The 15,971-nt window shown below is 50.8% G+C and overlaps 1 protein-coding gene across 5 annotated transcripts in view; it reads left to right on the top strand.

The window, feature by feature from the left end:
* Positions 1-15,971, top strand: part of clint1a (clathrin interactor 1a) — a 215,066-nt gene that overhangs the window by 180,198 nt on the left and 18,897 nt on the right. For 3 of the 5 annotated variants that reach the window (XM_070878585.1, XM_070878582.1, XM_070878583.1), the window contains 2 exons: positions 392-596; positions 6,773-6,883. In XM_070878585.1, coding sequence (XP_070734686.1) covers positions 392-596; positions 6,773-6,883 — 316 coding nt within the window. The remainder of the gene's footprint in view (positions 1-391; positions 597-6,772; positions 6,884-15,971) is intronic. The other 2 variants (XM_070878586.1, XM_070878584.1) reach the window with 1 other exon arrangement.

Here is a 15,971-nt window from a genome sequence, read left to right as displayed (position 1 = left end):
TTCACAGGTGCCGTCTGTACCTCATTTTTCATGGGTGTGCTTAAACAGCAAGTGTCAGCAGGCTGTCTGACTGGCGGGCCTCAGAACCAGCTCAAAATTGTTCTTGACCAACATCCATACACGCGTCCTTTCAGGCACAGGTCACTGGATAGTAACCGAGAAGCACGGACCCAGCTGACGCCAACTGAAGCAGCATAACTGCTTGATCAGCTAACTCATCATAGACCAGCAATTAACCCTAGGACCTTCTAATCTGTGTGGTTTTGTGCCACATGGGTCAGTACATTTAGCAGGGAGTAAGGGGATCTAGGGGAAGAAAGCGAGGAGGGAAAAGAGCCACCCAGTTTTAAATGTTTTGTGCAATTAACAAACTAGTGTGTTTCTCTTTCAGCCCTTGCAGATGTTGCCAACGCCTTTGTCAAGGCCGAATACTGTCCCCATGCAAAATATGCAGGAGAACCAGAAAGCAATCAAGCCATGTTTGCCTTCCACCTGGTCAGACCCAAGTGTTAACATCAGTCTGGACTTTCTAACACCTGGCATGCAACCTCCAAAACCCCAGCAACCATCACTTAACACCATGATGCAGCAGCAAGGTAAATGCACTTATAGAATCATAGAATAATACAGCATAGAAGTAAAAAAAAGACGATTTATATATTGCCTTTCACAACTTCAGGATGGCACTAAACGCTTAGCCTATGAAGTACTTCTTTGAAGTGTAGTCACTGTTGTAATGTAGGAAACGTTCAGCCCATAATACCTGTGCCAGCTCTATCCAATTCGTCCCACGTATTGGCTCTTTCCATGTATCAGTGTATTTTTTTTCCTTCAAGTATTTATCCAATTCTCTTAAAGTTACCATTAAATCTGCTTCCACCACCCTTTCAGGCAGTGCATTCCTGATCACAACAACTCATTGCACAATAAAATGTTTCCTCATGTCGCCTCCAGTTACTGACCCTTCTGGGTCATAGAAATTTACAGCATGGAAGGAGGCCATTTTGGCCCATCGCATCCACGCCGGCTGACCAAAAGCTATCCGTCCTGATCCCACTTTCCAGCTCTTGCCCTGTAGGTTACGGCACTTTTAAGTGCACACCCAAGTCTTTTTTAAATGTGGTGAGGGTTTCCGCCTCTACCACCCTTTCAGGCAGTGAATTCCAGACCCACACTACCCTCTGAGTGAAGAAATTCCCCTCCCATCTCCTCTAAACGTCCCCCCAATTACTTTAAATCTATGTCCTCTGGTTGTTGACCCCTCTGGCAAGGGAAACCGGTCCTTCCTATCCACTATCCAGGTCCCTCATAATTTTATACATCTCAATCAGGTCTCCCCTCGGCCTCCTCTGATCCAGAGAAAACAGACCCAGCCTCCTCAATCTTTCCTCATAGCCAAAATTCTCCAGCCCAGGCAACATTCTTGTAAATCTCCTCTGCACCCTTTCCAGTGCAATCACATCTTTTCTGTAACGTGGTGACCAGAACTGCAGACAGTACTCCAGCTGCGGCCTAACCAGTATTATATACAGTTCAAGCATAACCTCCTTGCTCTTGTATTCCATGTCGCGACTAATAAAGGCAAGCATTCCATATGCCGCCTTAACCACCTTATCTACCTGACCTGCTACGTTCAGGGATCTTTGGACCTGCACTCCAAGGTCCCTTTGTTCCTCTACACTTTTCAGTGTCGTATCATTTAATGTGTATTCCCTTGCCTTGTTAGACCTCCCCAAATACTTTACCTCACACTTACCTGGATTGAATTCCATTTGCTACGGTTCCACCCACCTGACCAGTACATTGATATCTTCCACAGCTTTCTTCTTCATTATCAACCACAGCCTATTTTAGTGTCATCTGCAAACTTCTTAATCATACCCCCAACATTCAAGTCCAAGTCATTGATATATACCACAAAAAGCAAGGGACCCAGCACTAGGCAGTCCCTGGGAATCGAGGAAGACTTGCTTCCACTCCTGGGGTGAGTTCTTTGGTGGCTGAACAGTCCAATACGAGAGTCACAGACTCTGTCAAAGGTGGGACAGACATTCGCCAAGGGAAGGATTGGGTGAGACTGGTTTGCCACACGCACCTTCCGCTGCCTGCGCTTGACCTCTTCACGCTCTCGCCGTTGAGATTCGAAGAGCTCAACGTCCTCCCGGATGCACTTTCTCCACCTAGGGCGGTCTTCGGCCAGGGACTCCCAGGTGTCAGTGGTGATGTCGCACTTTACCAGGGAGGCTTTGAGGGTGTCCTTGTAACGTTTCCGCTGCCCACCTTTGGCTCAGTTGCCATGAAGGAGCTCCGCATAAAGCATTTGCTTAGGGAGTCTCGTGTCTGGCATGCGGACTATGTGACCTACCCAGCGAAGCTGATTGTGTGGTCAGTGCTTCAATATTGGGGATGTTAGCCTGGACGAGGACACTAATGTTGGTGCGCATGTCCTCCCAGGGGATTTGCAGGATCTTGCGGAGACATCGTTGGTGATATATCTCCAGCGACTTGAGGTGTCTTCTGTACATCGTCCATGCCTCTATTCCATACAGGAGGGCGGGTATTACTACAGTCCTGCCACCCAGCACTAAGCCCTACGCAACCTCACTGGATACAGCCTTCCAGTCACAAAACCACCCATCAACCATTACCCTTTGCTTCCTGCCTCTGAGCCAATTTTGGATCCAACTTGCCACTTTGCCCTGGATCTCATGGGCTTTTACTTTCGTGACCAGTCTGCCTTGTGGTACCCCTTATCAAAAGCTTTGCAAAAATCCATATACACTACATCATACACACTACCCTCTTCGACCTTCCTGGTTACGTCCTTGAAAAATTCAATCAAGTTAGTCAGACACGACCTTCCTTTGACAAATCCATGCTGACTGTCTTTGATTAATCCATATCTTTCCAAATGAAGATTTATCCTGTCCCTCAGGATTTTTTCCAATAATTTTCCAACACTGAAGTTAGGCTGACTGGCCTGTAATTACTCGTCTATCCCTTTCTCCCTTTTTAAACAAAGGTACAACATTAGCAGTCCTCCAATCCTCTGGCTCCGCACCTGTAGCCAGAGAGGATTGGAAAATGATGGTCGGAGCCTCTGCTATTTCCTCTTTTGCTTCACTTAATAGCCTGGGATACATTTCATCCGGGTCTGGGGATTTATCCACTTTCAAAGCTGCTAAGCCCCTTAATACTTCTTCTCTCATTATGTTTATCTGGTCTAACATTTCACACTCCTCCTCCCTCATTGCAAAGTCTGCATCACCCCTCTCTTTTGTGAAAACAGATGCAAAGTATTGATTACGAATTCCCGCTCTTTCTCTCGTTATCCTCTTGCTCTTAATGTATTAAAACATCTTTGGGTTTTTCCTGATTTTACTTGCCAACATTCTTTCATGCTCTCTCTTTGCTTTCCTGATATCTTTTTTAATTGCACCCCTGCACTTCTTATACTCCTCTCGAGGCTCTGCAGTATTGAGTTCTCGGAATCTGTCATAAGCTTCCATTTTTTTCTTTATCTTACCCTGTACATCCCTTGACATCCAGGGGGGCTCTAGATTTTTTAGCTGCATCCTTTTTTTTAAGGGAACATATTTGCTCTGTACCCTCAGGATCTCCTCCTTGAATGCCTCCCACTGCTCTGACACCGATTCACCATCAAGTAGCTGTTTCCAGTCCACCTTGGCCAAATCCCATCTTAGCTCAGCAAAATTGGCTTTACCCCAATTGAGACCTTTTTTTCCTGGTCCAACTTTGTCCTTTTCCATAACTACCCTAAATCTTATTGAATTATGATCGTTAGCACCAAAATGCTCTCCCATTGATACCTCTCCCACCTGCTTCTCTTCATTCCCCAAATCCAAGTCCAGAACCACCCCCTCCCTTGTTGGGCTTGTTACATACTGGCTAAAGAAGTTCTCCTGAATGCATTTTTAGGAATTCCGCACGTTATGTACCATTCACACTGCTTTTTTCCCAGTTAATATTAGGGCAGTTGAAATCCCCCAGCTCTCTCATTTTTGCACTTCGCAGCAATTTACCCACATATTTGTTCTTCTATCTCCCTCTGACTGGGGGTCTATAGTACACTCCCAGTTGTGTGATTGCCCCTTTTTTGTTCTTCTATTCAACCCATATGGTCTCGTTTGATGACCCCTCTAACATATCATCCCTTCTCACAGCTGTAATTGTTTTTTTAAATTAATATTGCACCCCCTCCTTTTCTACCCCCCCTCTCTATCCTGTCTGAAAACCCTGTAACCAGGAATGTTGAGCTGCCATACCTGTCCTTCTTTCAGCCATGTCTCAGTAATGGCTATATCATCATACTCCCAAGTGTCTATCTGTGCTCTCAGCTCATCTCCCTTATTCCCTATACTCCTTGCATTGAAATATATACCATTCAGTGGTGCCAAACTCCCTTGTTATCTATTTTCCAGCCCTTGTTTCCTCTGTCTTCCAAATTCACTTTCTACTTTTCTGCTGCCCATTTCCAACTTTGCTTCACTCCCCACTGAATCTATTCTCTGGTTCCCATCCCCCTGCCTAGCTCATGATTTGGAATACCTCTATCAAATCTCCTTAACCTTCTCTGCTCTAAGGAGAACAACTCCAGCTGCTACAATCTCTCAATGTAATTCAAGTCCCTCATCCCTGGTACCATTCTAGTACCATTCTTTTGACCATGAGTTTGGTGGTGGATTTGAGGGCCTGGTCTTCAAACACACTTTTCCTCAGGCGGCCAAAGGCTGCACTGGCGCACTGGAGGCGATGTTCAATCTCGTCGTCAATGTCTGCTCCTGTTGATAGCAGGCTCCCGAGGTATGGGAAATGGTCCCACCACCACCTCAGTAAAACCCCAACACTGCACGAGGTAGGAAAAGCCATAAGTCAGCTTAAGAACAACAAGGCTATGGGAGCAGATGGAATCCCCATTGAGGCACTGAAGTATGGTGGAGAGGCACTGTTGGCGCGAATGCATGACCTCATCTCTCTCATCTGGAGGGACGCTAGCATGCCAGGAGATCTCAGAAATGCATGATACTACAACACTTGTGTTTATACAGCAGCTTATTACTTCACACTCCTAGGAAGTAGGTGTGACATTTACAGGAGGTGTGCACGAGATGCAAAACTTTTTATATATACCAGCAGATCTCCTGTGAATCTGTTCATGGTAAGTCCAAACTTTGATGGGATAAGTGTTACAGGAAGAAAGTGTGACATTAACAAGAATATCCAAGACTTTTCATATATTATACATTGATGGGTAGATAGCTATGTAATAAATATGTTAAAACCCATAGGCAGAGAGTTCGGTTAGATGCCAGCGAGTATTTATCCTCAGGATATTTACACAAACAAACTGCTGAGCTGTGAAAGGATCTTTGCAACTTCCCGAGGAAAAGACATTTCCAGCTATGGAGGGCAATATTCTTGTTAGCTGTGATTACAAGGAGTTGTGTGCCACTGTGGACTCCTGGAGTTTTGCTTGATTACCTTAGGAAACTGGGAAGGAATTCCCAAGGTGTTTGCTGAATTGGCCACATGTTTTATTCTCTCCTGTGAATTTGTGTGGTTTGGAGGTGGGCGAATGTTGCACGAGGTTGCACTGTTGACTGAATGGATTGGGCTTCTTGGACTTTTCTCGTAGTTTCTCTCAGTAACGTGGTTTTGTTAGCTACACCAGAATAACAGCTCCCCTGCTGTATTGCCCACATTGCAGTCACTGTACCTCAAAAGTACTGTAATTCATTCTGTGAAGTGCTTTAAGACATCTCAATGTGATGAGGTCGGTGCAAGCTGCTGTATAAACATAAGTGCTATAGTATCATGCCAGAGGGTGATGCGAGCTAAGAATTCGGGTCTTTGCTCTATGCAAGAGGATTTTTTAATTGTTTTTTTTTAAAAAAAATTACAAAGGCAAAAACCTAATTTGTTGGGATCCCAATCGGAGTTCTAATTATAGCACTTAATAAATTGTAAGTGGTGCATATCGTGCACCCCTTTTAATTGCCTGCTGGAGACGCAATCTGAGACTAGTCAATTGTAATATAGTCTCTTTTGCTGCTGTTAGTGCTGTGCTCCACCAGGGATTTCCAAGCTCCAAAGCCTTTTTTGTTCTTCAAGTGTGGAGCTGGCCCCAGGGCCACCTAAATGGAGGTCTGCATCTCCCACTGACTTCAGTGACGACCCTCGGGAAGGGGTGGGGGGGTTGGTGGCGGGAAAGAGTTCCCCCAGATGCTTGGGTCAGCCACGAACTTCACATCCTTACCACTACAATATGATAACACAGGCTGGACTACCATGCAGGTGCTGTCAGGGACATCGAAATCCCCACAGGAGACACACATCTCCATGGTAAATTGAAACTACAGATCTGAAGCTGAAAGGATCCTGTGTGAATACTACCATGTGTGCAGATTGTGGTTACATTTTCTGGATATAATTCTTCCTGACAATCAGCATTCTAAAGCTGCAAAAGGGATCAATTAAAAATCCATCACCGTGAAGACCAAAAGCAGTGCATGTAGAAGACTAAATACAAAGTAGTCCGTGGAAGCCCTCTTCTATGTCACTAAATCTTTTTAAAATCTCGGAACGCAGAATTGTATTGTCAGCAATACAGTGATGTGTTGTTAATCTAGTGGCACAAATGTGTGATTCTGAATTGGTCTCTAGAGCTGCAGTGCCTGAAGGGGATAATGAATTGTTTGAAATAATTGCTTTAATCAAGGAACGAGGGCTACCTTCCATGTTTACACCACAGATACAAACCCATCTACAGGGAAACTTGAACCCGTTACTGAGTGTTTCAACCTTTGGAATACATGTTTCTTCAAAGCACAACTGAGATACACTCTGTCCATGTCCCCTCAAGGTCAGAAAGCCATTGCTGGCTCTTTGATGCAGCTGATAATCTGTGATTGTCATGTGTTAATAGATTTGAGTGCTGTTGGTTGTTTTTCAGCCATATCTTTTTTTTTCTTAATTTTCTCCCTTCCCTTCCTCTGCTGCAAGAGTTAACTCCTCGCTGAAGTATCTCCAAGGAAGTAACCATGGGGCTCCACCTCAGCTTAAAGTCCTCTCTCTGGGACACTATTGCTGAAGCAGTTCCAGTGGCAGTCATAAGAGCATAAGAAATAGGAACAGGAGTAGGCCATACGGCCCCTCGAGCCTGTTCCGCCATTCAATAAAATCATGGCTGATCTGATCATGGACTCAGCTCCACTTCCCCGCCCGCTCCCTATAACCCCTTATCGCTCAAGCAACTCTCTATTTCTGTCTTAAATTTATTCAATGTCCCAGCTTCCACAGCTCTCCAAGACAACAAATTCCACATATTTACAACCCTCAGAGAAGAAATTCCTCCTCATCTCTGTTTTAAATGGGCGGTCCCTTATTCTAAGATTATGCCCCCTAGTTCTGGTCTCCATCAGTGGAAACATCCTCCCTGCATCCAGCTTGTTAAGCCCCCTCATAATCTTATATGTTAAGATAAGATCACCTCTCATTCTTTTGAACTCCAATGAATAGAGGCCCAACCTACTCAACCTTTCCTCATAAGTCAAGCCCCTCATCCCCGGAATCAACATAGTGAACCTTCTCTGAACTGCCTCCGAAGCAAGTATATCCTTTCGTAAATATGGAAACCAAAACTGCGCGCAGTATTCCAGGTGTGGCCTCACCAATATCTTGTATAGCGGTAGCAAGACTTCCCTGCTTTTATACTCCATGCCCTTTGCAATGAAGGCCAAGATATCATTGGCCTTCCTGATCACTTGCTGTACCTGAATACTATCCTTTTGTGTTTCATGCACAAGTACCCCCAGGTCCCGCTGTACTGCGGCACTTTGCAATCTTTCTCCATTTACATAATAACTTGCTCTTTGATTTTTTTCTGCCAAAGTGCATGACCTTACACTTTCCAACGTTATACTCCATCTGCCAAATTTTTGGCACTCACTTAGCCTGTCTATGGGATGAGGTCCTGCAGGCAGAGTTTAGGAGCTAGGAGAGAGATTAAAAAGCAGGACCTCAAAGGTAATAACCTCTGGATTACTCCCAGTGCCACAAGCTAGTGAGTTCAAAAATAGGAGGATAGAGCAGATGAATACGTGGCTGGAGAGATGATGCAGGCGGGAAGGCTTTAGTTTCTTGAGGCATTGGGACTGCTTCTGGGGGAGGTGGGACCTGTACAAGCCGGACGGGATGCACCTCAACAGAGCCAGGACCAAAATCCTCGCTTGCGGGGGTGGTGGGGGGCGGAGGGGGGGCGCGGTTGCTAGTGCTGTTGGAAAGGGTTTAAACTAGCTTGGCAGGGGGATGGGAACCTGAAAATAGATTCAATAGGGAGGGGAGTAAAGCTGAAATTAGCAAGCAAAAATAAAGAAAGTGAGTTTGAAGGAGAGAAGAAATAAGCAGGAAAAAACAAACTTTAAAGGCACTTTGTCTAAATGCACGTAGCATTTGCAACAAAATAGATGAGTTGACGGCACAAATTGAGACAAACGGGTATGATCTGATAGCCATTACAGAGACCTGGTTGCAAGGTGACCAGGACTGGGAATTAAATATTCAGGGTTACTTGACAATCGGAAGGACAGACAGAAAGGAAAAGGAGGTGGGGTAGCTCTATTAATAAAGGATGGAATCACTGAAATAGTGAGAAACAATATTGGCTCAAATGATAAGGGCGTTGAAACAGTTTGAGTGGAGATAAGGAACAATAAGGGGGAAAAAGTCACTGGTGGGTCCCCTAACAGTAGCAACTCTGTTGGTCGGAGCATAAACCAGGAAATAGTGGGGGCTTGTAAAAAGGGAACAGCACTAATCATAGAAACATAGAAAATAGGTGCAGGAGTCGGCCATTCGAGCCTGCACCACCATTCAATAAGATCATAGTTGATCATTTCCTCAGTACCCCTTTCCTGCTTTCTCTCCATACCTCTTGATCCCCTTTGCTGTAAGGGCCATATCTAACTCCCTCTTGAATATATCCAATGAACTGGCATCAACAACTCTGTGGCAGGGAATTCCACAGGTTTACAACTCTCTGAGTGAAGAAGATTCTCCTCATCTCAGTCCTAAATGGCCTACCCCTTATCCTAAGACTACGTCCCCTGGTTCTGGACTTCCCCAACATCGGAAACATTCTTCCCGCATCTAACTTGTCCAGTCCCGTCAGAATCTTATGTTTCTATGGATCCCCTCTCATCCTTCTAAACTCCAGTGTATAAAGGCCCAGTTGATCCAGTCTCTCCTCATATGTCAGTCCAGCCATCCCAGGAATCAGTCTGGTGAACCTTTACTGCACTCCCTCAATAGCAAGAACATCCTTCCTCAGATTAGGAGACCAAAACTGAACACAATATTCCAGGTGAGGCCTCAGCAAGGCCCTGTACAACTGCAGTAAGACCTCCCTGCTCCTATACTCAAATCCCCTAGCTATGAAGGCCAACATACCATTTGACTTCTTCACTGCCTGCTGTACCTGCATGCCAACTTTCAATGACTGATGAACCATGACACCCAGGTCTCGTTGCACCTCCCATTTTCCTGATCTGCCACCATTCAGATAGTATTCTGCCTTCGTGTTATTGCCCCCAAAGTGGATAACCTCACATTTATCCACATTATACCGCATCTGCCATGCATTTGCCCACTCGCCTAACCTGTCCAAATCACCCTGCAGACTCCTAGCGTCCTCCTCACAGCTCACACCGCCACCCAGTTTAGTGTCATCTGCAAATTTGGAGATATTACACTCCATTCCTTCATCTAAATCATTGATGTATATTGTAAATAGCTGGGGTCCCAGCACTGAGCCCTGCGGCACTCCACTACTCACTGTCTGCCATTCTGAAAAGGACCCATTTATCCCGACTCTCTGCTTCCTGTCTGCCAACCAGTTCTCTATCCATGTCAGTACATTACCCCCAATACCATGTGCTTTGATTTTGCACACCAATCTCATGTGTGGGACCTTGTCAAAAGCCTTTTGAAAGTCCAAATACACCACATCCACTGGTTCTCCCCTGTCCACTCTACTAGTTACATCCTCAAAAAATTCCAAAAGATTTGTCAAGCATGATTTCCCTTTCATAAATCCATGCTGACTTGGACCGATCCTGTCATTGCTTTCCAAATGCACTGCTATTTCATCCTTAATGATTGATTCCAACATTTTCCCCACTAATGTCAGGCTAACTGGTCTATAATTACCCGTTTTCTCTCTCCCTCCCTTTTTCAAAAGTGGTGTTACATTAGCTACCCTCCAGTCCATAGGAACTGATCCAGAGTCGATAGACTGTTGGAAAATGATCACCAATGCATCCACTATTTCTAGGGCCACTTCCTTAAGTACTCTGGGATGCAGACTCTCAGGCCGCGGGGATTTATCGGCCTTCAATCCCATAAATGTCCCTAACACAATTTCCCGCCTAATAAGGATATCCTTCAGTTCCTCCTTCTCACTAGACTCTTGGTCCCCTAGTACTTCCGGAAGATTATTTGTGTCTTCCTTCGTGAAGACAGAACCAAAGTATTTATTCAATTGGTCTGCCATTTCTTTGTTCCCCATTATAAATTCACCTGAATCTGACTGCAAGGGACCTACGTTTGTCTTCACTAATCTTTTTCTCTTCACATATCTCTCAAAGCTTTTGCAGTCAGTTTTTGTGTTACCGGCAAGCTTTTTCTCGTACTCTATTTTCCCCCTCTTAATTAAACCCTTTGACCACCTCTAAATTTCTCCCAGTCCTCTGGTTTGCTGCTTTTTCTGGCCAATTTATATGCCTCTTCCTTGGATTTAACACTATCCTTAATTTCCCTTGTCAGCCACGGTTGAGCCACCTTCCCCGTTTTTATTTTTACTCCAGACAGGGATGTACAATTGTTGAAGTTCATCCATGTGATCTTTAAATGTTTGCCATTGCCTATCCACTGTCAACCCTTTAAGTATCATTTGCCAGTCAATTCTAGCCAATTCACGCCTCACACCATCAAAGTTATCTTTCCTTAAGTTCAGGACCCTAGTTTCTGAATTAACTGTGTCATTCTCCATCTTAATAAAGAATTCTACCATATTATGGTCACTCTTCCCCAAGGGGCCTCACACAACAAGATTGCTAATTAGTCCTTTGTCATTGCACATCACCCAGTCTAGTTGGTTCCTCGACATATTGGTCGAGAAAACCATCTCTAATACACTCCAGGAAATCCTCCTCCACCGCATTGCTACCAGTTTGGTTAGCCCAATCAATATGTCGATTAAAGTCACCCATGATAACTGCTGTACCTTTATTGCGCGCATCACGCATGGGTGATTTTAACCTCCATATTGATTGGACAAATCAAATTGGTCAGGGTAGTTTTGAGGAGTAGTTCATAGAGTGCATAAGGGATGGGTTCCTTGAGTAGTATGTAATGGAACCAACCAGGGGGCAGGCTGTCTTAGATCTGGTCCTGTGTAATGAGACAGAATTAATAAACAAACTCCTGGTAAAGGATCCCTGAGGAATGAGTGACCACAGCATGATTGAATTTCAAATTCAGATGGAGGGTGAGAAAGTTGGATCTCTAACCAGCGTACTAAGCTTAAATAAAGGAGACGATGAAAGTATGAGGGCAGAGTTGGGTAAAGTAGACTGGGAAACGAGATTGAAGTGTAGGACGGTTGAAGAACAGTGGTGTACATTTAAAGAGGTATTTCACAACTCTCAAGAAAAATATATTCCGGTGAGGAAGAAAGGATGTAAGAGAAAATATAGCCATCCGTGGCTAACTAAAAAAATAAAGGACGGTATCCAATTAAAAACTTTAGATTATACTCCCTGGGGAATAGTTAAAACAAAGTGTAAATATCACTAGGAATTCTCCCAACTATAACTCTCAGCAGCATCTCTTGACAAGCCTAGCTTTTTACTCCCAATCTTCTGTGGAGGATCCCACCTCCGTGAAGCATGGACATGGTTCCCTTTCATTGTAAATTATTCCTTCTGAGATATCCACAGACTGCCGCTGGGTAGGAGAATATGCCGAATCACAGGAAAATCTGACCGCATTTCCTACACTATGCCATGAACCACTACAATTGTTTCAACAACATTCAGGACAAAGCAGTCCACTTAATGGGCCCAAGTTCCGGGCCGTGCCTGGAACGGCGCAGCCCCGACCTGGACGCCCGTTTTTCGCGCCACAAAGTGCACCTAAAAAGAACTTCCAGATTCTCCGGCTCCCTGCTGGTCCTCTGGCCCTCGGCGCGGCGCAGCACGAGCTGTGGGGGGCGGAGCTCGGTCCCTGCGCTGAAAACAGTGCCGGGACCTCTGCACATGCGCGCTACAGTGGGCGCGCATGTGCAGTAGCTCCAGGCGCTCAAAACTGTGTGGGAGGGGCCCGAAGCACGCAGCCCCTAGCCCTGGCCGAATGGCCTCACTGGGGCTGCGTGCATAAGGCTCCTCCCACGCCCAGCTCCTGCTTCCTCCCGACCCGACTCGACTTCCCCCCCCCCCCCACCCGCCCTCCCTGCCACCGGACCGGACCCGACTCCCGCTTCCCCGACCCGACTCCCGCTCCCCCCCAGTCCCTGGACCTGACCCGACCCCCCCCGGACTGGCCCCAACCCGCGCTCCCCCCCCCCCCCCCGACCCGACCTCCCTCCCCCCACCCCCTCCCTCCTCCCTCCCCCCACCCCCCTCCCTCCTCCCCCCCCTCCCTCCTCCCCCCCCTCCCCCAACCCGACCCGTGCTCCCAACCAGCTACCCCCGACCGGCTCCGCCCCATGCTCCCCCCCCGACCCCGGACCCGACCCGACCCAACGCCACCTACCTGTAAATCTGGTGCTGTGGACGGGCCCTGCCTGAAGTCTTGGGCCCAGCCGCCGGGCCCGGCCTGTTCAGCCTTCCCCCCCCCCCCCCCTGCCCCCGTTCAGCCTCCCCCCCCCCACCCCGCCCTTGTTCAGCCTCCTCCCCGCCCCCGTTCAGCCTCTCTCTTCCCACCCCCCCCGTTCAGCCATCCCCCACTTCTCCTTCCCCCCACTTCTCCTTCCCCCCACTTCTCCTTCTCCCCCCCTTCACCCTCTCCTGCCCCCTTCCCCTACTCCCCCCCTCTTCCCCTACTCCCCCCCTCTTCCCCTACTCCCCCCTTCCCCTTCCCCTTCTCCCCCCTTCCCCTTCCCCTTCTCCCCCCTTCCCCTTCCCCTTCTCCCCCCTTCCCCTTCCCCTTCTCCCCCCTTCCCCTTCCCCCCCCTTCCCCTTCCCCTTCTCCCCCCTTCCCCTTCTCCCCCCCTTCCCCTTCTCCCCCCCTTCCCCTTCTCCCCCCTTCCCCTTCTCCCCCCTTCCCCTTCTCCCCCCTTCCCCTTCTCCCCCCTTCCCCTTCTCCCCCCTTCCCCTTCTCCCCCCTTCCCCTTCTCCCCCCCTTCCCCTTCTCCACTCCCTTCCCCTTCTCCCCTCCCGTTTCCCCCCTCCCCTCCCCTTCTCCACCCCTCCCCTCCCCTTCTCCACCCTTCCCCTCCGCTTCTCCACCCCTTCTCCCCCTTCTCCCCCTTCTCCCCCTTCTCCACCCCTTCTCCCCCTCCTTCTCCTTCTCCCCCTTCCACTTCTCCCCCCTTCCCCTTCTCCTCCCTTCCCCTTCTCCTTTCCCCACCTTCCCCTTCTCCTTTACCCACCTTCCCCATCTCCTTTACCCACCTTCCCCTTCTCCTTTACCCACCTTCTCCCCCTTCTCCTTTGCCCCGCCCCTTCTGCCCACCACCTCCTTTCACCCCCATCCCCCTCCCCTCCACCCTCCCCACCCTTCCCCCTTCTCCCCTCCCCACCCTTCCCCCTTCTCCACCCTTCCCCCTTTCCCCCTCCCTCCCCTTCCCCCTCCCCCCTCCCTCCCCTCCCCCCTCCCTCCCCCTCCCTCCCCTCCCCCCTCCCTCCCCCCTCCCTCCCCCCTCCCTCCCCCCTCCCTCCCCTCCCCGCTCCCTCCCCTTCCCCCTTCTCCCCCTTCCCCCTCCCCCCTCCCTCCCCTTTCCCCTCCCTCCCTTCCCCCCTCCCTCCCCTTCTCCCCCCTCCCCTTCTTACCCCCTCACCTTCCCCTTCTCCCTCCTCCCCCCTCCCACTCCCCTTCTCTCCCCTTCCACTCCCCTTCTCCCTCCCTCCCCCTTCCTTTCTTCCCCCCTCCCGCTTCCACTTCTCCCCCCTCCCCTTCTCCCTTCTCCCCCCTTCTCCCCCCTTCTCCACCCTCCCCTTCTCCCCCCTCCCCTTCTCCCCCTTCCCCTTCTCCCCCTCCCCTTCCCCCCCCTCCCCTTCCCCTTCCCCCCCTCCCCTTCCCCCCTCCTCCCCTTCCCCTTCTCCCCCTCCCCTTCTCCCCCCCTCCCTCCCCTTCTCCCCCCCTCCCTCCCCTTCTCCCCCCCCTCCCTCCCCTTCTAACCCCCCCCTCCCTCCCTTCTCCGTCTCCCCCCCCTCCCTCCCCTTCTAACCCCCCCCCTCCCTCCCCTTCTAACCCCCCCATCCCTCCCCTTCTAACCCCCCCCTCCCTCCCCTTCTAACCCCCCCCTCCTTCCCCTTCTAACCCCCCCCTCCCTCCCCCTTCTACCCGCCCCCCCTTCCCTTCTAACCCCCCCCCTCCTTCCCCTTCTAACCCCCCCCCCCCCCCTTCCCCCTTCTAACCCCCCCCTCCCTCCCCTTCTAACCCCCCCCTCCTTCCCCTTCTAACCCCCCCCCTCCTTCCCCTTCTAACCCCCCCACCCTCCCTCCTCTTCTAACCCTCCCCTTCTCCCCCCCTCCCTCCCCTTCTAACCCTCCCCTTCCTCCCCCCCCTCCCTCCCCTTCTCCCCCCCCTCCCTCCCCTTCTCCCCCCCCTCCCTCCCCTTCTCCCCCCCCTCCCTCCCCTTCTCCCCTCCCTCCCTCCCCTTCTCCCCTCCCTCCCTCCCCTTCTCCCCTCCCTCCCTCCCTTCTCCCCTTCTCCCCCCTCCCCTCCTCCCCCCTCCCTCCCCTTCTCCCCCTCCCCTCCCCTTCTCCCCCTCCCCTCCCCTTCTCCCCCTCCCCTCCCCTTCTCCCCCTCCCCTCCCCTTCTCCCCCTCCCCTCCCCTTCTCCCCCTCCCCTCCCCTTCTCCCCCCTCCCCTCCCCTTCTCCCCCCTCCCCTCCCCTCCTCCTCCCCTCCCCTCCCCTCCTCCTCCCTCCCTCCCCTCCCTCCTCCTCCCTCCCTCCCCTCCTCTCCCCCCCTCCCTCCCCTTACCCCTCCCTCCCTTTCCCCCTCCCTCCCTTCCTTTCTCCCTCCCTCCTCCCTCCCCTTCTCCCCCCCCCTCCCTCCCCTTCTCCCCCCCCTCCCTCCCCTTCTCCCCCCTCCCTCCCCTTCTCCCCCCTCCCTCCCCTTCCCCCTCCCTTTCCCCTTCTCCCCCCTCCCTTTCCCCTTCTCCCCCCTCCCTTTCCCCTTCTTCCCTCTTCCCTTCCCCTTCTCCCCCTCCCGTTCCCCTTCTCCCTCTTCCCTTCCCCCTTCTCCCCCTCCCGTTCCCCTTCTCCCCCTCCCCTTCCTCCCCCTTCCCCTTCTCCCTCCCCCCCTTCCCCTTCTCCCTCCCCCCTTCCCCTTCTCCCTCCCCCCTTCCCCTTCTCCCTCCCCCCCTTCCCCTTCTCCCCCTCCCTTTCCCCTTCTCCCTCTTTCCCTTCCCCTTCTCCCCCTCCCCTTCCCCTCCTCCCCCTCCCCTTCCCCTTCGCACCCTCCCCTTCCCCTTCGCACCCTCCCCTTCCCCTTCTCCCCCCCCTTCCCCTTCTCCCCCCCCTTCCCCTTCTCCCTCCCCCCTTCCCCTTCTCCCCCTCCCTTTCCCCTTCTCCCTCTTCCCTTCCCCTTCTCCCCTCCCCTCCCTTCCCCTTCTCCCCCTCCCCTTCCCCTTCGCACCCTCCCCTTCCCCTTCGCACCCTCGCACCCCCCCTTCCCCTGCTCCCTCCCCCCTTCCCCCTTTTCCCTCCCCCCTTCCCCTTTTCCC

Source organism: Pristiophorus japonicus, chromosome 4 (genome assembly GCF_044704955.1).
Source record: "Pristiophorus japonicus isolate sPriJap1 chromosome 4, sPriJap1.hap1, whole genome shotgun sequence".
Lineage (NCBI taxonomy): Eukaryota > Metazoa > Chordata > Chondrichthyes > Pristiophoridae > Pristiophorus > Pristiophorus japonicus.
The sequence above is the reverse complement of the archived record's forward strand: the minus strand, read 5'-3'. Positions and strand labels throughout refer to the sequence as shown.